This window comes from Mobula birostris, chromosome 13 (assembly GCF_030028105.1).
Source record: "Mobula birostris isolate sMobBir1 chromosome 13, sMobBir1.hap1, whole genome shotgun sequence".
Lineage (NCBI taxonomy): Eukaryota > Metazoa > Chordata > Chondrichthyes > Myliobatiformes > Myliobatidae > Mobula > Mobula birostris.
The window spans coordinates 2,102,593-2,125,872 of NC_092382.1; the positions used below are offsets into that span (position 1 = coordinate 2,102,593).

At 45.3% G+C, this 23,280-nt stretch overlaps 2 protein-coding genes across 2 annotated transcripts in view; one reads left to right on the forward strand and one right to left on the reverse strand.

The window, feature by feature from the left end:
- Window positions 1–23,280, reverse strand: part of LOC140208213 (uncharacterized) — a 106,601-nt gene that overhangs the window by 29,822 nt on the left and 53,499 nt on the right. The gene's annotated exons all lie outside the window — the stretch shown is intronic.
- LOC140208200 (uncharacterized) lies at window positions 10,483–16,800 on the forward strand. Its single transcript, XM_072276710.1, has 2 exons — window positions 10,483–10,508; window positions 14,396–16,800. Exon 2 carries the CDS (start codon window positions 14,719–14,721, stop codon window positions 15,853–15,855), a length of 1,137 nt encoding a protein of 378 aa, XP_072132811.1. The 5' UTR covers window positions 10,483–10,508; window positions 14,396–14,718; the 3' UTR covers window positions 15,856–16,800.

A 23,280-nucleotide genomic window follows, 5' to 3' on the forward strand; every position in this document is an offset into this window, starting at 1 on the left:
CTACCATTAAAACAAAATTAAAGAAACTAAAACTTGGAAAAAAGAGAAAAAAGTATATGTTGGGAGAACTTAAAAATGGTAGCATAGCTAAGCAACAATTCAAAACAGCTTGGGATGGAATTAAATATGCTATACAGCAATCAGCAGAGGAGATAATCCCAGTACAAGAAATCCAACACACCAACAAGAGGAGGATACCTCAAGAAATTCTGGATCTGATGGAACAAAGGAGGTTAGTGAAGAATAAGGAAGTGGAACACAGAGAGCTAGACAGATAGACCAGACAATTGTGCAATATTGCAAAGGATGAATGGCTGATTCAAAAATGCAATGAAGTAGAAAGCCATATTAACAACAGCAAAGAAATGCACAAGAAAATTAAGGAAATTACTGTAATTAATTTCGGGAGGAATTAATTTCAGGCAGAAGGAGAAGATGGCGACGTGATGCGGCGCACACAGCTCTCCAGTGAAATGATATCATATTTGTTAAATCGGGTACCGTGCACAATTCTGATTTGATGGAGACAGACGTGAGAAGGCACAGAGGAACATCTGGAAATTTCTGAAATACCCGGTTCGCTGCCGCTGCTACTGTGGTATCGAGAATCTCTGGAGGGAAGGCCCCAAAATCCCCGGCTTTGCCTGCCACTGGTGACCGAGGCTGAGGTCGAAGCATTCGGCAGAGATGGCGCTCAGTACTCGGCGTCGGATGGCTGATCGGAGCTCGAAGTTTTCGGACGACTGAAAGTTGGATTGTGGTCGGGCATGGCAGGGAGAGTTTTCTTCCTTCTCCCGTCTGCGTGAGATGTGGGACTTTCGAGAGACTTTGAATTTTTTTACTGTGCCCATGGCCTGTTCTTCATCAAGTTATGGTATTGTTGCATTGTTGTAACTATATATTATAATTATGTGTTTTTTGTTAGTTTTTAAGTCTTGGTCTGTCCTATGTTTCTGTGATATCACGCCGGAGGAATATTGTGTCATTTCTTCATGCATGCATTACTAAATAACAAAAAAGAGGACTGCGTGTCCTCATAATCTAATCTAATTAAGAAAACCGCCTCTACAGGATGCATAAGATCAGCAGACAGATGCATGCTAACAGACCCAAATAAAGCATGTGAGAGGTGGATTCAGTATATAGATCAGCTTTTTGAAGGTAATAGAGGGGAACTCCCAGATATTAAACACCCTAATCCTGGCCCACCTATTACCAAAGAAGAAATAACTAAAGCAATGAAAAGCATAAAACATGGTAAAGCCACTGGACCTGATGAAATTTCAGTGGACATGATACAAGTCCTGGAGGATCTGGGCATAGATATTCTTTTTGAACTGTTTAATGTCATATATGAGTCTGGTGTATGCTCTGACGATCTCTTGAAGTCAGTATTTATAACTCTGCCAAAAATTCCTGAAACTATTGACTGCGAAAATTATACAACAATCAGTCTGGTGAATCACATAATAAAGATTTTGTTGAGACTTGTTCTGAGTCGAATTAAAAACAAGTTAAGTCTAGCAACTTCTAAACTGCAATATATGTTTATTGACGATAGAGGAACTAGGAACGCAATTTTCATACTATGAATGCTTTCAGAAAGGACCATTGAATATCAAAGTGATGTCTTTTTATGTTTTATTGATTTCACTAAAGCATTCGACAAAGTGAAACATGAAAAATTCTTTCAACTCTAGCTGAAATAAACACTGACGGAAGGGGCCAACAACTGCTTCAAAATTTATATTGGAATCAAACAGCGACGGTTAAAAAAAGTATGATAAAATAAGCAGTTGGACTAAAATTCAAAGAGGAGTTAGACAAGGATGCGTTGCCTCACTGGAATTATTTAATATCTATAGTGAAATGATTCTCAGAGAAATAGAAGACCTAGATGGGATAAAAATTAGAGGTGTTAACATCAACAATATAAGATATGCAGACGATATCACCCTAATAGCAAGTGCTGCAGAAGACCTACGCATCCTCCTAAACAAAGTAGTACAAACAAGTGCAGATTTTGGTCTAACCACCAACTGTAAAATAAAACAAATGTATGGTAATATCAAAACAGCAGGATACGATTTAATGAAGCAGGAAGGTAGATAGAGTTTGGATGTCCTTCAGTAATGTTCCTAACAAAGCACCCATGGCAGATACAGGGACGCGGAGATGAATTGGCAAACTAGTCACAGGATTAGCTTGGTAAATGGATGTGAATGGTCATGTGCCAGCTTGTCTCTCCTCCCGGACGCCGGCAATAAGCGGCGAGCTGTAGATTTGCTGATGTATCCTTTGTTGTTTGTAAAAGAGTATGTGAAACAAAATATGACTTGATCCACGTTGTGAAATAAAAATCTGGGAGACAATATAGACCTTTGGAGGGTCGTTTTCAGTTGTAACCTTGCAATGCCAGGCCATACCTTTCTGAATGGAGGAGGACAGTACAGCAGAAGTGGATTGTGTTATTCTTGCATTGTTCACCGAGGCTTTGAGTGGAAGAATTCCGACTCGGTCTTACAGCTATACGGAGCACTGGTGATAACAGACTGAGAGCAATGGGTGCAATTCTGATTGCCACGCCATGGGAAGGATGTTGTAAGAACTGAGCTATGGTAGATCAAAATTCACCAGATTGTTTCCTGGACTGTGGGGAAGGGGATAAACTATAAGGAAAAGTTTGATTGTCTGAAATAAAAAATAAAATGAATGGTCCTTGTAAAAGTTTATACAATTATGAGGAGGTGTATATTGTACAGATAGCCAACAACTTTGTCTTCTCCTATGTCAGCAGTGGCACGTCCATACACAGATCTGAAGACATTCTTTTTCTCGCCCAGTGCGGCGTGGTTATGTCTGCAGCAGACGTGCTGAATGCAGGTGATAATAAAATAATGGAAACGTGTCTGGAGAACCCTTGGTTAACAAAGGTAGAGAGGGATACATGCTGGATTATGGCTCTGGGGATTGGCATAGGTCGCCATAGTCGAGCTGGGGCAGAATCTATGCAATATTGATTCCGCACTGCAATCTACAAGAAGGCAGCTCTGTCACAGCGCTGACCGCAGCGAATCTGCACTGCCAGTGCAAAAGTCATTCCGATGACTCCACCTTTACCCGAGTTACCCTGCGGCCAAATGAGCCCTGAGTGTCAACGCAGCCGTCAAACGCAACGAGTGACTGAAATCAACTGAGTGATCGGATACCAGGATTGTTGATGCCGTCACGGCTATCAAGGACGCTTCTGCACAGAAATGGATTTATATTTGATTCCAAGTCAATTTAATAGCGAGACACATTATAGTTAAACACATAAAACGCAGATGTACATCGCGACCCAATGACAGATTTCCGATGCGCAGAATTAGTGGGTAATGAACTTTCGAACTTTAGGAACATGTGCTTTGCTTTACCTGTGTTTTTTAGCCAGTATTAAGAACAAAGTCCAAGGAGATTTTAACACTAGCCGCATTTCCTCTCTAAACTTAGCCTGGGTCGCTGTATAAATGCAGGCGTTCGTGCAGGAACTCAGATACATGATCATGTGGCCGGCTTCAATGGCGACATAGGCAGAGTCGGAGTAATCGCCGTCGTAATGCGCGGTTCCTGCGAGTCGGGTGATCTGAAAGATCACAGTGACCGACAGCCACAACAGAATGAAACTGCCGGACACACTAAAGAGTAAAATGATGGATTTCCGATGGCCCTCCATCTCCGGATCCTTCTGTGTTTGACTGCTGTGACCGCGCAGTCCGCGGCGCACTTTACTGGCTAATAAAATGCGCCTTACCGTCAGACAGTTAAACAGGGTTATCAGAACAAAAGGTAATATAACCGTTAAAATACTCTGCAGAAAGGAGAATGCGACGCCCACAAGAGACGTAATGAACCATGAGCTCGGCTGACAGCCCCATTGAATACCGTTAATTATACGCACAGGTTTATACTGAAATAGATACGGGACGTTCTGTAAATGCATCAGGAGCGGCACGGTTATAATGCCGGCAACAGCTGTCCTCGCCGTGCAATATTTCGTTTTAAGCTTCTGACAACAGATCGCTACAAACCGATCGGCTGTGAACAGGACAGTGTACCAGACCGAGGTTTGCAGGCAGGTCGAATTGAAGTACAGGACGACCTTACAGGCGGATGTGTAGGACAGGAAGGAGAATGGAAACTGGTACATGACGGTATGATACGCAATTACACAGACGATCATCACCAGGAAATCTGCCATTGCCATGAAAGCCATGTAGAGCGATATACATTTGGAAAGGCCACAATTCCCTCGGAAGAGGACTACCATTGTCAATAGGTTCGCTAAGGAAAGAGTCACAAATTGTGAGTTACAAACAGGGCGAGGAGAAACGTTCTCGGAATCCAAAGTGAAAATACTAATCCGACTGTGATCGGCAAAATTACCGGGTAAATATGTTCCAAGAGAGAATAAAAACTCCTCATTCAGTGAACTAAAACAGTTTGCATTCGAACTGCGCATTTGCTCCTGGTTAAATTGCTGGTGACGTGCTCTCGATGTCACCTTGGCGATGTAACCGAGAGGGGGCAGCAGTGCTCCTGGTTAAGTTGCTGGTGACGTGCTCTCGATGTCACCTTGGCGATGTAACCGAGAGGGGGCAGCACTGCTCCTGGTTAAGTTGCTGGTGACGTGCTCTCGATGTCACCTTGGCGATGTAACCGAGAGGGGGCAGCAGTGCTCCTGGTTAAGTTGCTGGTGACGTGCTCTCGATGTCACCTTGGCGATGTAACCGAGAGGGGGCAGCACTGCTGCTCATTTGCCTTCACAACCCAGAAAAATAGGGGAGATCACCGTCTTCTCCCATACCTCCCCTGCGCCCTACTTTCCCTACCCGTGGGATCGTCATTTCAATGGCTCTTACCCTCGAAGAGCCATTCAGACACCAGCCGTAGTGAATGAGAGCCGTGACAGAGCTGAACACAGCAGCTGTAGGAGGATCGGCTGATGTGCAGTCGACAGATTCCACTCAACGGAACTCATTATTATTGAGCCGGTCCTGGCCCGGAGTAAGTGGGGCCGTGCCCGCTGTCGATCATCAGCCCCAGGGTGAAACCGATGCACTCGTTTCCTCCGTTTAGTCAATGAATGAGCGCAGGACCCGGTGAACAGAATCGGACTTCACTGACTCGTTTAGTGTCGCTTGTACGCAATCCAGCTTAAACTCGAATAATTTCAGAAACGTCTATCAATAAATAAGTTCTTCCACTTGGATATATCCGCCATTTTTGATCACATTCGTTATCATCTTAAAGGTGCGATAGGGAGAAATTAATTCCAATCTCCAGGTGGGCGCCCCATTCTTGTGCTAGCTATATTTACTATAATTCCCAACTGGTTCGGGTAAGACATCTAATGAAAGGTTTGATCGGAAATCCACAAAGGGGGGAGGGAAGGAGAGGGAGAGAGTGAGTGAGCGAGAGAGAGAGAGAGAGAGAGAGAGAGAGAGAGAGAGAGAGAGAGAGAGACAGAGAGACAGAACAAGAGAGATTGTGCGAGAGGGAGAGAGGGAGCGACAGTGAGAGAGAAAATTCAGCTACGGTGGCAGTTGGTACAATCCGCAACGCTCCCACAAATCGTCCTGTTCTACTGCTCCTTCACCAAAAGTTAGGTCACAAAATACATTTCAATCTGCAACAATCCCGGTAACAGATTTACGCTGACAGTGGTGAACAGCGGAGAGGATTGATCTCTCTGAATTTCAGCAGCATCGTCTACGATGAACTTTGGGGGCGGGATGGGGGGTCGGGGTGACAGTGAACTTGACCCTGCATCAGCGTGTGGAGCGGAGACGAACCGTTCAGCAGCGGTAGTCTGCCGTGTCTCCGCGCTGGGTCGGTTTCGCCGGGAAACAACACCCAGTGAAATGACTGTTAATAGAAGTCCGACCCTAACATTTCAGACAGAGGATGTGTCGACTTACCCGGAACACCGAAAGCTGCGAGAATAGGGTAAAATACAATCGTCACATGCCGGATTGTTGGTAGAGCCATTTTCGGGTGTTGTACAAAATGCACCGCACTGCTCGCACTGAGAGCCACTCGCCTGCGTTCTGACCTCGCTGCCCTTTTATACATTAATCTATACCCCGGTGAAAAAAACACAGAGGCTGCACAATAACTCGAGTTAGTTACAGTCAGTTAACAAACAAGGCGCCGTTTCTCTCGGCACCGCGGAGAATACTTAAAGCTCAGTCCAGAACACCGTCTAGTAAAGTAGACAATCAGAAAGTTTTTAAAGCTGTTCCACGCACTCCGGATTGAAATGCCAGTCATGACCTATCACCTGCTTATATTAACACACACAAAACGCTGCGTTCCACCGGAATTTTATGTATGTTGCTTGAATTTCCAGCATCTGCAGATTCTCTCGTACCTACTTCTATTGTTGCCTTCACATTCATTTTATTTGATATTAATTGTATGATATCTCGCTCCATAGCTCTCAAAGCAAATGTTAGCTCTGAGCGATCTCACAATTTATCCTGAAACCAACCCCACATTATATGAACATTACAGCGGGCCTGCACAGTCTGCGTTATTTGCCCAATCTAATTGTAGACCACACGGATTCCATCACCTTACTCCAAATTTGTCCATACTTCTTCAGTCACAGTGAACTCAGCAGCCCGTTGTGCGGGCGTGATTGACAAGGGCAGCACGAAATGTATTGAAGTAACCCCTGCTTTTTGACATTGAAGGTTAAAAATCTCTATAATAACCTCTGTGACAAATATTCCCGGTACCGAACGTGCATCGGCTTTTCCGGCTCCGAATAAGGTCTCAGTAAATGGCGGCGCATATTATGGATCATTACTGGCTCCTCATTTCCATCATCAGAATCGCAACCAGCATCACGTTTACTGTCTCCAGTAAATGTCGTGAAATGTGTGTACAGTGCAATACGTCCAAAAGCACCGAAATAAACAATAAATAAATAAACAAGAGAGGCAGCGCTAAAAGAATGCAAACAGTGACGTAGTATTGTTTAATTTAGAAAAGTTTAGAAATAATTTAGAAAGCCGATGCTTGAAGAGAATAAGCTCAACTGAGACATACGAGGCTTAGCGAGTATTTTGGTGATACTGACGACAACTCCCTGAACCTTTACAGAGCCATGGACAAGGATATGAGCAGTGAATATTGGGAAGTGTTTAATTTGGGGGAGTACCCATCATGACGCTATGAGGCAGGAACCTGGGGATGTAAACCAGGAACGGATGTGTTCAGGGAAATGCCCAACAGAGATGTGCAGGTTGTTCCAGGTGCCCTTGCTTGGCGTTCTGGGTAGGTTTGTCCCGCTGAGGTGGGGAAAGTACGCTAACTCGAAGGGGTCACGGCTGTGACGAGATGAGGAATATCCATTCCCGAGGAAGGAAGAAGCATGCTTAAGGCTTAAGAAGCAGAGATCATCAGAGACGGTTCTGGAGAGTTACAAGGTCATCAAGAAGGAGCCAAACTGTGGAAATAAGTGTTAGGAGTGTGCATTGGCGAGGAGGAGAACAGGAGGACGTGAGTGCAGAGACGATGAAGGATACAAGAGGAATGAAACATGCGCCTGGAGACGGGGGCGGTAGTGGAGTCGGTAATGAACGCTTTGCTTCAGTATTCACCAATTCAGAGTTTCCCGACAGATCAGATGCCGCGGACCAGCACTATTCAGCCAGGACTCCGTAGACCACAGAGTAGGAATCCCAGAGGAAACTTGATGAATGTGGGGGCAGCGTGAACAGCCTGATATGCTGGAATATGTCAAGGTTTCGAATGAAGATGCATTGGAGGTTTTGAAGAGCATGAGGATAGATAAGACCCTGAGACCGAAAGGAATATCGCACATGATACTAATGGATGCGTGGGAAGAGATTGCCTCGGCTTTGGTGATGACATGTGCGTCCTCAGTGGCCACAGGAATAGGTGCGAAGCATCAGACGTTGGGAGATTCTGACAAATATCATTATTTTGTTCAAGAAGGGTACCTGGATTAACCCTGGGAATGATAGACCAATTACTCTTACTTCAGAGACGGGCAAATTTGGGGGGAATTTCTGGAGATGACGTTCAGGAGCTCCACAAGTCTCGGCACATCAACCTGTAATTGGAACTTAGACCTCCTCAGTCATCGTACCCGAACGGGGAAACTAAGCAAGTGCGCATCAAACCCCCAAAACTCCAGCACAGGCGCCCCGCAGTGGCGTGTACAGAGACACGTCTCTACTCTCTCTCTTCGCCCATGACTGCCCTCCCGCTCCTGCTACAAACTCAGTCATCATAGTCGCAGAGGTCACAACAGTGACTGGCCTCATCACAAACACTGATGAATCTGCATATAGAGAGGGTGAACCTCAAACTTCGACCAGCACTAAGAAGACAATAGAAATGGTAATCGACTTCAAAAATGCATGACGTCTCGAACAAGCCCCACTATCCCTAAACGGTGAAGTAATGGGGAGCGTTCAGAGGTTCAAGTTTTTGGGAATGAATATCACCGAGGAGTTCTCTCGGCCCGTCAGCAAAACCTCGTTAGCAACGAAAGCACAACGGTGACTATAGTATATGAGGTGATGAGGGAGAGCCGATCTGTCTCAGAAATAGCTGGTCAACATTTTCTGTGCGATAGACAGCACACTGACACACGGAATGGCAGTGCTGTACTCTAGATGCAGCCCTCTATTTTTCTAGGCTCCATGTACTATCTAACATCTATGTGATATCGAAGAGTCTCTTAAAAGACCCTATTGTATCCGCCTCTACCACTGTCGCTGGCAGTGCATTCCACACACACACCATTTAGCTCTGACATCTGCTCTGTACCTACTTCCAAACAAGTTAAAACTTTGCCCCCTCGTGTTCAGCCGGTTCGGCGGAAGGAGAGAGTGCAGATCTCCGCGCGTGCGCAGCCCTTCGGTGAAAAATGATATCGTATCCGTTAAATAGGGGCCGTGGACAATTCTGATTTGATGGAGAGGGACGTGAAAGTACACAGGAACATCTGGAGAAAATTCTGAAACGCCCGTTCGCTGCTGTCGTTACTGCGCGATCGTGAATCTTCCGGAGGGAAGGCCTCAAAATCCCCGGCTTTGCCTGCTGTTGGCGAACGAGATTGAGGTCGAATCGCTCGGATAGATACAGTACTCGGACCTCGGTGTCGGAAAGCCGATGGGAGGCTCGAAATTTTCGGACGCCTCGGAGTCGGATAGTGGTCGGGCATGGCATGGTGAAGTTTTTCTTCCTTCTCCCGTCTGCCTGAGATGTGGGACATTTGAGAGACTTTGAACTTTTTACTGTGCTCATGGACTGTTCTTCATCAAGTTATGTTATTGTTGCACTGTTGTAACTATATGTTATAATTATGTGATTTTGTTAGATTTTTCAGTCTTATTCTGTCCTGTGTTTTGTGATATCACACCGGAAGAAATATTGTATCATTTCTTAATGCATGCATTACTAAATGACAATAAAAGAGGACTGCGTGTCTTCATAATCTAAAACTAAAGCCCTAGGAACAAGCCTGTGGCTATCCACACGACCAATGTCTCTCATCATCCTGTACACCTGCATGAATTTCCTGCATGTTTCTCTCCAGGCTGAATAAGACAATGAGCTCACTGTGGTTTTGACGTCCTTCAGGGCTCTGGATGAAGTTGGTTAAATTCCTTCTTCCCCGCTCTTTTCAACGTTTTGTATCATTTTCACTCATTTCAAAGGACTGTGTCTCAAACAGCTGGGTTGTTGCAATGTGCCTCTAAAGTCTGACAGCAGGCTAGCGAGTGAATCTTTGATGGAGCAGAGTCAGAAACCAAAGAGTAATCCGCCTGAGTCAGGGCTTTGGGGCTCCTGAAAGAGATGGAACCTAGAGTTTACCAGGAGGAGAAGGAAGAGGAATCAGACCAGTAGGATGTGGATGCAAATGAGAGATCAGAAACATTTTGAAACAGTTTAAAAAAAAGGTGGTTAATTTTTGCAAAATACTGGAGGAAATCAACAGATCAGGCTGCAAATGCGGAGAGGAATAAATAGACGTTTATGCTGAGCCCCTTCAGCATGTCTAGACTGTGTATTCTTCTGCTTAGTTGCTGCCTGAACTGCAGAGTTCCTCCAGCATTTTGTGCGTGTGCGTCTTTGTACTGTATTTCCAGCAACTGTAGAATCTCTTGAGTTTTATATCTACATTTGTAAGAGGATTGTACTTTGGCATTAGATACACCTTGATATTGACTATATTCTTTACGGGAACCGCTTTCTGCGTTAAAAGAGCCGCTGCATTTTCTATGCGCACCAAAAAACGCTGAGCTGCGGACATGGAACTGGTGCTTCCAGAAACTTTTAATGGCACCGTGATTGCCCATAAATCCTTGCGTTACAAATTTCGCCGTCGCCGAAGCACCGATCAAATGCGCAAGCGTCAGCGTTGTGACGTTCCCGAATATCACGCATGCGCGCAGTACACAAAGGCTTTAGCAGAGCGGCGGCAGGTAGGAGCGAGTTTCCGGGGGTAGGGGAGAAGGGAGAGAGGGTGAGGGGGGGGAGAAGGGAGAGAGGGTGAGGCGGGGAGAAGGGGGGGTTGGGTGGTGTTCAACACCGACTTCGGGACTATTGCTGTGAGTCGGGACACCGTGAGCCACAATCCCGGGACAGTCCTGCTCTCTTCCCTCTCTCTCAGCCCCACCATCCGTACACGGGCCCCGGGGAGCTTCCGGCTGATGAGGGAATGGGAACCGATGGATCTCTCAGACAGAGCTGAGCTCCAGCTGTCTAAATGCAAGGATCGGGAACCCGGAGAAAGGGAACAAAATCTTTTACATCAGCTGTTGAGAAAATCACCTTTGTTCTGCCTCCAGTCACAAAGAAGAGAAAATCTGCAGAGAGGGCACAGTTTTAAGGTGCTTGGAAGCAGGTACGAAGGAGATGTCAGGGGTGTTGTGTTCTTTATACTTACCGTGGGTTACTAATAACAAACCATATTCTGCAGAATTGAACTTTAATTTAACAGCAACAAAACCACGTTTTACATTGCCATGCTTCTCGATCATTCTTCATTTCTGCTTATGCTCCAGTCACGTCCTGACACGTGATATCACCTCAAGGGATGAGTTTTTTTACACAGAGTGGTGAGTGTGTGGAATGGGCTGCCGGCGACTGTGATGAAGCCGGATACAATAGGGTCTTTTAAGAGGCTCCTGGATAGGTACACGGCGTGTAGAAAAATAGAGGGCTATGGGGAACTCCAGATAATTTCTAAAGTAAGTAGCGTTCGGCACAGCATTGTGGGCCGAAGGGCCTGTATTGTGCTGTATTGTATTTGTTGTATAAATGGGGAAGTCACTTACCCATGACCTCTGGTTGTCGTGCCACCCAACACCAGTGGGAAAAAAAACTGCTTGTATTTACCCTATCTATACCCTCATACTTTTGTACACTTCCAACAAATCCTCAAAGCAAGGTATAATTTCCTTGTTTATGTTTAGAGCCTGTAGACCCTGTGTCCATCTCCTGAGTAAATAGAGATGAAAAACTTGCTTTGGTTCCACATGTGGATTGCCATTCTGGTCTTCCAGAGGACCAACTTGATGCCTTGCAATCCTTTTGCTCTTGATCTATCTCTAGAATCCCTGAGGATTATCCTTCCTCTTTTCTGCGAGGACAATCTCATGCTTTCTTTTAGCCTTCCTGATTTATTTCTTATGTGTCCTCTTGCATTTTTTATACTCCATAAGAACTTACCTGCCTATCCCTGTTCTGCAACTCCATTTTGTGCTTCACCAGGGTCTCAATATCTCTTGCAAACCAAGGTTCCCTGCAGTTTCTATCTTTACCTTTTATTCTGACAGACACATACCCGCTTTGTACTTTCAAAGTTTCGCTTTGAAGGCCTCCCACTTACCAAGCACACCTTTGCCATAAAGCAGCCTGTCCCAGTTCACAGTTGCCAGATCCTAGTGTCATAATTGCAGGTGTTGATCCATGCCCTGAACACAACCGCCTTTCCTGCGCTGTATTGAAATATACCGGGCTCAGCATATCCACTGCACCATGCTCAACTTCTTCATTCCTGACTTTGTCTGAGGACTGAACAACAACTGTCTCCACAACCCCTCCACTATCTGTTCTGTTATTCAGGCTCCCATTCCCCCTGCAACTTTATTTTTACCCTTCCCCACCCCCACCTCCCACCATGCAGCTCTATCACCCCTTTGGCTTTCCTCCCCCAGATCAATAAAAAGGAGGTACATACCAGGTACAGGCAGATAGGAACAAATGGGGTACTTATGAAATACAGGAAATTCAAGTGAACACTTATGAAGGAAATGAAAGAAGGCATGAGGTTGCCCCAGCAGACAAAGTGAAGGAGAATCCTCATGGATTCTGCAAATATGTTGAGAGTGAAAAGATTGCAAGGGAAAAAATAATCGGCTGCAAGATCAGAACAGTAATCCATATGAGGAGACAAAATAAATGTAGGCGATTTTTTCTGCATCCGTATTTACTCAGGAGATGGACACAGAGTCTATAGAAGTGAGGCAAAGCAGCATCAACTTCATGGACCTGTACAGATTACAGAGGTGGAGGTGTTTGCTGTCTGAAGGCAAATTAGCGTGGATAAATCCCCAGGGCCTGACAAGTTGTTCCCCGGGACTCTGCGGCAGACAAGTGCAGAAATTGTCGGGGCCCAAACACAGATATTTAAATCATCCTCAGTGACAGGTGAGGTACTGGAGGATTGGAGGACAGCCAATATTGTTCCACTGTTCAAAAAAGGCTCTAAAAATAAACTAGAAAATTATACATTGGTGAGCCTGACATCAGTAGTGGGAAAGTTATTGGAATATATGTGCAGGAACCGGATATATAAGTATTTGGATAGATGTGGACTGATTAAGGATAGACAGCATGGCTTTGTGCATGGTAGGTCATGTCTAACCAATCTTACAGAGTCTCTGGAGGAAGTTATCAGGAAAGTGAATGAAGGCAAGGCAGTGGATGTTGTCTACATGGACTTTAGCAAGGCACTTGACAAAGTCTCATATCGGAGGTTGGTCAAGAAGGTTCAGTCACTCAGCATTCAAGATGAGATAATAAATTGAATGAAACACTGTCTTTGGGAGAAGCCAGTGTGTGGTAGCAGATGGTTGCCTCTCTGACTGGAGGCCTGTGACTAGTGGTTTACCACAGGGTTCAGTGCTGGATCTGTTATTGTTTGTCATCTATATCAGTAATCTGGATAATAGTGTGGTTAACTGGATCAGCATATTTGTGGCTGACCACCAAGATTGGTCGTGTAGTGGACAGCGAGGAAGACTATCATGACTTGCAGTGCGATCTGGACCAGCTGGGAAAATGGTTTGAGAAGCGGAAAATTGAATTTAATGCAGACAAGTGTGAGTTGTTGCACTTTGGTATGACCTACCAAGGCAGGTTTTTCACAGTGACTGGTCGGGCACAGAGGACTGTTGTAGAAGAAAGGGACCTGGGAATACAGGTCCTTAGTTCACAGAAAGTGGTGTCACAGTAAGATAGAGACGGAAAGCAGGATTTCAGCCCATTGGCCTTCGTGAACCAAAGTACTGACAACAATAGATGGATGTTATGTTGACTTGTATAAGACATTGGTGAGGCCTAATTTGAAGTATTGTGTGCAGTTTTGGTCACCTACTTACAGGAAAGATGTAAAAGATGTTGAAAGAGTTGTGAGAAAATTCACAAGGATGTTGCCAGGTCTGGAGGACTTGAGTTATAAGGAAAGATTGAACAGGTCAGGAATTTATTCCTTGGAATGTGGAAGACTGAGGGGCGATTTGTTTGTGATTGAGGGGCATAGACAGGGTAAAAGCAAGCTGACTTTCTCCACTGGGATTGGGTGGGACTACAACCAGAGGCCATGGGTTAAGGGTGAAAGGTGAAATGTTAAGGGGAACATGAGGGGAAACTTCTTCACGCAGACGGTCATCCAGGTGTGGAATGAGCAGCCAGCACAAGTGCATCCTTTAAACAGCTGTGCGGACCAACCCTTCATCTCGTCAAGAAACACAATTTGCGTGAGACTGTTTCAGTTACTGTGGGGCCAGGCACCCATGCTGCTCAGCAGAAACAGGGAATAATACCAATGGAGAGAGTCAGACTGAGCCAAGTCACAGATTGGAGATGGCAGAAATGCCCCATTCTGATAGAGACAGGAAGAGCATCAGGGAATTGATGGTCATTCCAGATACCAGCACTGTGACCAGTCAGAAGATGATTTCTCTGTCGAACTTGGGTTGAACCTCACTGTAACAGTGTGATACCAGATCAAATCTTGGCAACTCAAGTAATCTCATCTGAAATGTCCTACACCCACTGATGGATTTTGATGATCTTTTCACAGGTTAAAAATAAGAAGGAATTTGTCTCAAGGAATCGCAAACACAACACGCCAGTTTTGCTGTCTCTGTCTAGATATTTAAGAAGTGGAGCAAGGGATTCATTCGACCATCCTTCCTGCTCAGACTGTGGGGAGGGATTCACTCGGTCATCTCAATTGAAGGTACATCAGCAAGTTCACACTGGGCAAGGTCACTCATCTATTCAGTGTGTGAGAAAGGATTCTGTCGGTCTTCCCACCTGTGGACACACCAGTCAGTTCACACCGGGCAGAGGCCAGTCATCTGCTGAATTTGTGGGGAAGGATTTACTCGGTCATCTGAACAAATGGCACACCAGCAAGTTCACACCAGGGAGCGGCCGTTCACCTGTTCAGTCTGTGGGAAAGGATTCACTTTGTCATCTCACCTACTGACACACCAGCAAGTTCACACTGGGAAGAAGCCATTCACCTGCTCAGAGTGTGGGAAGAGATTCACTCGGTCATCTGACCTACAGAGGCACCATCGAGTTCACACTGGGGAGAGGCCGTTCGCTTGCTCAGACTGTGGGAAGAGATTCACTGAGTCATCCAACCTACTGGTACATCAGCGAGTTCACACTGGAGAGAAGCCATTTACCTGCTCAGTCTGCGGGAAGGGATTCACTCAGTCATCCAACCTGCAGAGTCATCAGCGAGTTCACACTGGGGAGAAGCCGTTCACCTGCTCAGTCTGTGGGAAGGGATTCACACTGTCATCCACCCTGCAGAGTCATCAGCGAGTTCACACTGGGGAGAAGCCGTTCACCTGCTCAGACTGCGGGAAGGGATTCACTCGGTCATCCCACCTACAGAGTCATCAGCAAGTTCACACAGGGGAGAAGCCGTTCACCTGCTCAGTCTGTGGGAAGAGATTCACTCAGTCATCCCAACTACTGGCACACCAGTCAGTTCACACTGGGGAGTGGCCATTCACCTGCTCAGTCTGTGAGAAGAGATTCACTCACTCTTCCATCCTACAGAGACACCAGCGAGTCCACACTGGAGAGAAGCCGTTCACCTGCTCGGAATGTGGGAAGAGATTCACTGAGTCATCTCACCTACAGAGTCATCAGCGAGTTCACACTGGGGAGAAGCCGTTCACCTGCTCAGTCTGTGAGAAGAGATTCACTTGGTCTTCCGACCTACAGAGTCATCAGCGAGTTCACACTGGGGAGAAGCCATTCACCTGCTCAGAATGTGGGAAGAGATTCGCTCGATCATCCACCCTACAGAGACACCAGCGAGTTCACACTGGGGAGAAGCCGTTCACCTGCTCAGAATGTGGGAAAGGATTCACTCAGTCATCCAACCTACAGAGTCATCAGCGAGTTCACACTGGGGAGAAGCCGTTCACCTGCTCAGTCTGTGGGAAGAGATTCACTCAGTCATCCAAGCTACTAGCACACCAGTCAGTTCACAATGGGGAGTGGCCATTGTTATGAATCCCTAGGGTTTGTTTGCTGTGGACTGTCATTCTGAGAGAGAAAGAGAGAGATTAAGAAGGTGAATCAGTCTGACTTGCATCTTGTTTACATCGCTCACAGCTTGTTTAGTTTTAATCAAGGACACAGACACTCAGAGTCAGACGGAGATGAAGGAGGAAAAATGGAAGGATTGAAACAAGGGAATTAGTGGTCAAGGGTCACTGTTTAGAACTTTCCTATGCCCACAAGTGTGGGTTAATTATCAATTCAGTGTATATCGAATGTGTGGTTGTCACCTCGTTTGATCTATAGGAGTGGATCGGATTTGGGGTATCCTGTGAAGACCACTTATGTGTTAACCCTTGCCTGGGTGTGGTGTGGTAATTCACTTGAAGACGATACCCCTTGTGACAAGTCACTTTCGGTGATAATTTGTATGTGGACTTGGAACAACGACGGATAAAACCTACAGCGACTGTTCTCTCGTTTTACCACGGTGGAAACTGTGGAATTCAACGTTATTGCCTTCTCTCGACATTTACTCTGGATTACAAATATCTCTCTCTCCTCAACTATTCTGTGGTTGTACTGAACTTTCATACTTTACCATCTCAAGACTCCAAGCCTTGTTTCCCCTGAGCTCAATAGTTTGGGAGTTATATTTACCCACATGAATACACATAACACTGTTAACTTTTGTTTATCTTGCTTAAGTTACTATATTGTTAGTAGGTACTAATAAAGATAATGGATTTAACATCAAAAACAGACTCTAGGTGTAGTCTATTGCTGCTGACTCATTTCTAAAGCGTTACGGTTCATAACAAAATTGGGGCCTGCATCCGGGATAGGAACAGATTTGGAGGCATATTGATTAATTATCGATTTCATTGGGGAAATCCCTTTTGATTTATTTGTGTGTGGAAATTCAGCAGCAATGGATGTTGATAGATGTCTGGAAGCGCCAACCTCTGAGGCACTAAAGGACATCAGAAGGATTGAGTTGTTGAGTATTGCAAAAAGGTTAAAACTTGCTAAGGTGAAATTGACAATGAGAAGGGCACAGATGCAGAAGATCATAACTGAGCATTACGTATCTAAGGGTGTGTTTAACGTGGAGGAGTTGGAGGTGTTTCCTGAAAGTAAACCTAGTGAGCTTGAGCTCCAGTACAAGTTAGACAAAATAAAGATGGAGGCTGTGGAAAGGCAGAGGCAGGTTGAGGCTAGAGAGGCAGGAAAACGGAGAGAAGAGGTGGAAAAACAGAGAAGAGGCAGAAAAACAGGGAGGAAGCAGAAAGACAGTGGCTGTTCGAGCTGGAAAAGATAGAGAGATTGCAGCAAAAGGGTCTCGCGTTAGACTCTGGTGATAAGTTTGAGGCCAGTCGTGAAGATAAATTGGTACCCCCATTTGACGAGGCAGAGGTTGATAAATACTTACAGCATTTTGAGAAGGTTGCTCAGAGTTTAAAATGGTAAAAAGAGGATTAGCTCATTATCTTACAAAGTGTAATTAAGGGAAAGGCTCAGCAAGCCTATTCTGCTTTCACAGTTGTTGAAGCAGCTGATTATGACATAGTGAAACAGGCTGTACTCAAAGCTTACGAGTTGGTCCCAGAAGCATACAGGCAAAAGTTTAGAAATTTGAGGAAACCTGTGAACCAGACCTATATGGAATTTGCTTAAGAGAAGTTTGTGTGTTTTGACCGCTGGTGCATATATAAAAATGTAAATGATAATTTTAACAGCTGGAAAAAGGTGGTTTTAATTGAAGAACTCAAAATGTTCGTCCCTGGTGACATAGAGATGTAATTAGATGAAAAGGACACTGCCACTTTGCAGGAGTCTGCTAGATTAGCAGATGAGTTTGCTTTAACCCACAAGGTTATGTTTACCCTGACTCAGGAGAGTTTCCAAAAGAGTAGCAGGGATAACCAGAAATTAAAGCTGGGACTAGTGACAAGAGTAAGGATGAAGGGAAGTAGTTGAAGGAGAAATATTCTGGTCTCTCTTGTTACTATTGTCAGAAAGCTGGTCATATGATGGCTAATTGTTCTGTCCTGAAGAAGAAAAAAGAAAAGGAGGCAGTCCCACATGCCTGTGATCAGTATGTTGAAGCACCTATAAACCCACAGGGTTCTGAAGATTCTGTTGCGGCTCAGTTAAGGACTGAGAGGTCTAACCAAGTTAAGAAGGGATTCAAGCAACACACATCAAAGTTGCTGGTGAATGCAGCAGGCCGGGCAGCATCTCTAGGAAGAGGTACTGTCGACGTTTCAGGCCGAGACCCTTCGTCAGGACTAACTGAAAGAAGAGCTATTAAGAGATTTGAAAGTTGGAGGGGGAGGGGGAGATCCAAAATGATAGGAGAAGACAGGAGGGGGAGGGATGGAGCCAAGAGCTGGACAGGTGATTGGCAAAGGGGATATGAGAGGATCATGGGACAGGAGGTCCGGGGAGAAAGACAAGGGGGGGGTGTGAACCAGAGGATGGGCAAGGGGTATATAGTCAGAGGGACAGAGGGAGAAAAAGGATAGAGAGAGAAAGAATGTGTGTATATAAATAAATAACGGATGGGGTACGAGGAGGAGGTGGGGCATTAGCGGAAGTCGATGTTCATGCCATCAGGTTGGAGGCTACCCAGACGGAATATAAGGTGTTGTTCCTCCAACTTGAGTGTGGCTTCATCTTTACAGTAGAGGAGGCCATGGATAGACATGTCAGAATGGGAATGGGATGTGGAATTAAAATGTGTGGCCACTGGGAGATCCTGCTTTCTCTGGCGGACAGAGCGTAGGTGTTCAGCAAAGCGGTCTCCCAGTCTGCGTCGGGTCTCGCCAATATATAGAAGGCCACATCGGGAGCACTGGACGCAGTATATCACCCCAGCCGACTCACAGGTGAAGTGTCGCCTCACCTGGAAGGACTGTTTGGGGCCATGAATGGTGGTGAGGGAGGAAGTGTAAGGGCATGTGTAGCACTTGTTCTGCTTACACGGATAAGTGCCAGGAGGGAGATCAGTAGGGAGGGATGGGGGAGGACGACTGGACAAAGGAGTCGCTTAGGGAGCGATCCTTGCGGAAAGCGGGGGGGGGGGGGCGGGTGTGGGGAAGATGTGCTTAGTGGTGGGATCCGGTTGGAGGTGGCGGAAGTTATGGAGAATATCCAATATCCGGGCCCCGGGGAGCTTCCGGCTGATGAGGGAATGGGAACCGATGGGTCTCTCAGACAGAGCTGAGCTCCAGCTGTCTAAATGCAAGGATCGGGAACTCGGAGAAAGGGAACAAAATCTTTTACATCAGCTGTTGTGAAAATCACCTTTGTTCTGCCTCCAGTCACAAACAAGAGAAAATCTGCAGATGCTGGAAATCCGAGCAACACACACAAATTGCTGGAGGAACTCAGCATTAGTACTCTTTTCCATAGATGCTGCCTGGCCTGCTGAGTTCCTCCAGCATTTTGTGTCTGTTGCTTGTTCCACCCCCTCTTGTTCTGGACTTTTCTACCCGTGAGAACATGTTTTGTCCTATTCTCTCTGGGTACATAATGATATCAAACACCTTTGTCCTGGGCAACAAGTAGCTTTCACATCACAAATGTGCCAGACTCCAATGAGACAGACTACTGCCCTTCCCTTCATATTCATTGGCATTGCCATCACTGAGTTCACCACCGTCAGTCACCTGGGGGAGGGTTCAGGGGAAATATTTATGTACAATACAGAAACTGGTGTTACCTGTGTGTATTGTGGTGATGCAAAAGTTGCTGGAGAATTTGCAAGTGGGAGGAAGTGGAGTGATATTTGGAATTCTGACTTTTTAAAGTGTCATTTAGCAAGCAAATCAGGTATGGACAATGTGCAAAAGTTCTGGTGAAAAAATCCTTCATTAACCGTTTCAGGCCTGCTACATAGGTTGTGAGAGAGTGCAGATGAACTCGATCAAACCCAGAGGAGATCAAAGTTCTTACTGACAGTGATATGCCAGCTGTTAAAATAAATACCTCTCTATATAAAATTCACTGTGCACATGTTGTCACTGGGTAAAAAAATGTACAGTACAAGATTTATGTGCACACTGGTCATGACAAATTAGAGGGGACATTGGTGGGAAGGTGGGGAGACCTCCAGTGTCCCTGATGCCCTCACCTACAAGATGTGCATCCAGCTGCAGCTTGTAACCCTGCACTTTACAGATTGGGAACTTGAAATGGATGAATTTTGGATCAGCTGGGAGTCGGAGGGGGTGATAGATATGACATGAAGAGAGGTGAGTTACACCCAAGGTGCAGGATACAGCAAACTGGGTGAGAGTCAGGAAGGGGAATGAGGTTAAATAGCCATCGCAGAGTACTCTTGTGTCCATCCCGCACAACAACAGGTGGAACCACTTTAGAAACATTTTGGGGGAATTACCTGGCAGAGGAAAGTCAAACGGGTGATAGGGGATTCGTTAGTTAGAGGAACAGAACAAGAGGGGACCAATATCCTAGTGATAAGGCTTGCTAGTGCTAGAGTTGGGGGAGTGGGGTGATGCGGTTAAAATAAGTTGTAGGGGGAATGGGAGCCAGAATGACAGAACAGATAGAGGAGAGGCTGAATTGAATTGAATTGACTTAATGACATACATCCTTCATATACATGAGGAGTAGAAATCTTTACGTTACGTCTCCATCTAAATGTGCAATGTGTAATTTATAGTAAATTATAATAAATAGTTTGTACATAGGACAGTCAATATAACATAGTTATGCAATTGTATCAGCATGAATTAATCAGTCTGATGGCCTGGTGGAAGATGATACCCTGTTGGTCTTTTTGCTGTGGTACCATTTCCTGGATGGTAGCAGCAGGAACAGTTTGGGGTTGTGGTGAATTGCATCCCTAATATCCTTTGGGCCCTTTTTACACACCTGTCTCTGTAAATGTCCTGAATAGTGGGAAGTTCACATCTACAGATGTGCTGGGCTGTCCGCACCACTCTCTGCAGGTTCCTGCGATTAAGGGAAGTACAGTTCCCATACCAGGCAGTGATGCAGTCGTCAGGATGCTCTCAGTTGTGTCCCTGTAGAAAGTTCTTAGGATTTGGCACCCCATCCCAAACTTCTTCAACCATCTGAGGTGAAAGAGGTGCTGTTGTGCTTTTTTCATGACACAGCTGGTATGTACAGACCATGTGAGATCCTCGGTGATGTTTATGCCAAGAAACTTAAAGCTGTTCACCCTCTCAACCCCAGATCCATTGATGTCAATAGGGGTTAGCCTGTCTCCATTCCTCCTGTCATCCACAATCAGCTCCTTTGTCTTTGTAACAATGAGCGAGAGGTTGTTTTCTTGACACCAGTCAGATGTTGTTTAGACCTCAGATAGAGTCAACAATCAAATGGTTGAGCATGGTGCAATGAATGTGCTGAGCTGTGTATATCACAATGCAAGAAGCATCGTAGGATAGTCAGATGAGCTCAGGACAGGGAATTATGATATAGTAGCCATTATTGGGACTTGGTTGCACCCAACAGTCTGAGGGATTTAGAGGAACAAATTTGTAGACAGATTGCAGACCATGCCAAGAAACAAAGGTTGATTCAGTGAATGATTTTAACTTTCCATATATTGATTAGGGCTCCCATACTGTAAAAGGACTAGATGGGGTAGAATTTGTCAAATATGTCCTTAATCAGTTCGTAGAATTCCCAACATAGAAGTGTGCAATAAGCTGTTAGGAAATGATCCAGGGCTGGTGACAGAAATTAGTGATCATAATGCCATGAGATTCAAAGTAAATATGGAAAAAGTCTGAACCGCGGGTTGAGATTCTAAATTGGAGAAAGGTCAATCTTGATGGTATCAGACAGGATCTGGCAAGTGTGGTTTGGGACAGGCGTTTTCTGACAAAGGAGTACTTGGTAAGTGGGAGGCCTTCAGACGTGAAATTTTGAGGGTGTCTAGTTTGTATGTGCCTGCCAAAATAAAAGTTGAAAGGTAACTGGTGCAGGGAACCTCAGTTTTCAAGAGATATTGAGGCCCCAGATATTTTGTTCTTCCAAATGCCTCAGACTGTTGGGTGCTACCAAGACTCATTAATGACTACAATATCATAATTCCACCCCCGAGCTCATCCGACTTTTTTTTTGTTGTCTTCTGTTGGTTTCTGAAAGCTTCCCAATAGTTTTTGCTCTTCTGTTTGCCCTCTCTTTGGCTTTTATGTTGGCTTTGGCTTCTCATTTCATCCACAGTTGTGTCCTCCTGCCTTTCCAATGCTTCCACTTGTTTGGGATGTATCGATCACTCAGCTCCCGAATTGCTCCCAGAAACTCCAGCCATTGCTACTCCGTTGTCACTCCCAACTTTTCCCTTCCAAACAAGTTTGGCCAGCTTCTCTGTCATAGAAACATGGGAATGTTCAGTACAGAAACAGGCTATTTGGCCCATCTAGTCAATACTGAAAAAACATCTAAGCTGTCTGATGCAACTACCTGCACCAGGACCATCGCCCTCCATACCCCTACCATCCAGTCTGCTATCAGACTTCAGTTAATTGTGAAATTGAGCTCATATTCTTCACTTGTGCTGACACCTCATTCCACACTCTCACAACCATTTCAGGAAAGAGCTTTTCCAAATGTTCCTGTTAAATTTTCACCTTCCCCACTTACCCATGACATCTGGTTGTCATCCCACCCAACCTGAGTGGAAAAACATGCTTGCATTTACCCTATCTGTACCCTCATAATTTTCTATACTTCCAACAAATTCTCAAAGCAATGTATAATTTCCTTAGTTATGTTTCAAGCCTTTTTTAGGTGTATAAAATGATGAGGGGCATTGATCATGTGGGTAGCCAGAGGATTCTTTCCCAGGGCTGAAATGGCTAACAAGAGGGGGCTTAGTTTTAAGATGCTTGCAAATAGATCCCAAGGGGATGTCAGGGGTAAGTTTTTTTACCCAGAGAGTGGTGGGTGCGTGGAATGCACTGCCGGCTATTTGTGTGAGAGTGTATCAGCTATTGTGGGGCCAGGAACCCATGCAGCTCATTGGGAACAGGGAATAATACCAATGGAGAGTGTCAAACTGAGCCAGGTCACAGATTGGAGATGGCAGAAATTATAGAGACAGGAACAGTATCAAAGAATATGTTGGTCATTCCAGATACTAGCATTGTGCCCAGTTAGAAGATGATTTCTCTCTCCAATTTGGGTTGAACCTCACTGTAATAGTGTGATGCCAGATCACACCTTGACAACTCAAGGGATCTCATCTGAAATATTGTCCTACACCCATTGATGGATTTCATAAATATTTTTACAGGTTAAAAATGACAAGGAATTTGTCTACGGGAATCTCGAACACAACACGCCAGTTTTGCTGTCTCTGTCTAGATACTTAAAAAGAGGAGCAAGGGATTCACTCGATCATCTGACCGGCTGGCATGCCCATCATTTTACACA

What these genes read in the sequence shown, in the direction of transcription:
- LOC140208200 (XM_072276710.1), top strand. Translation starts at nt 14,719, where the DNA reads ATGGCACACCAGCAAGTTCACACCAGGGAGCGGCCGTTCACCTGTTCA.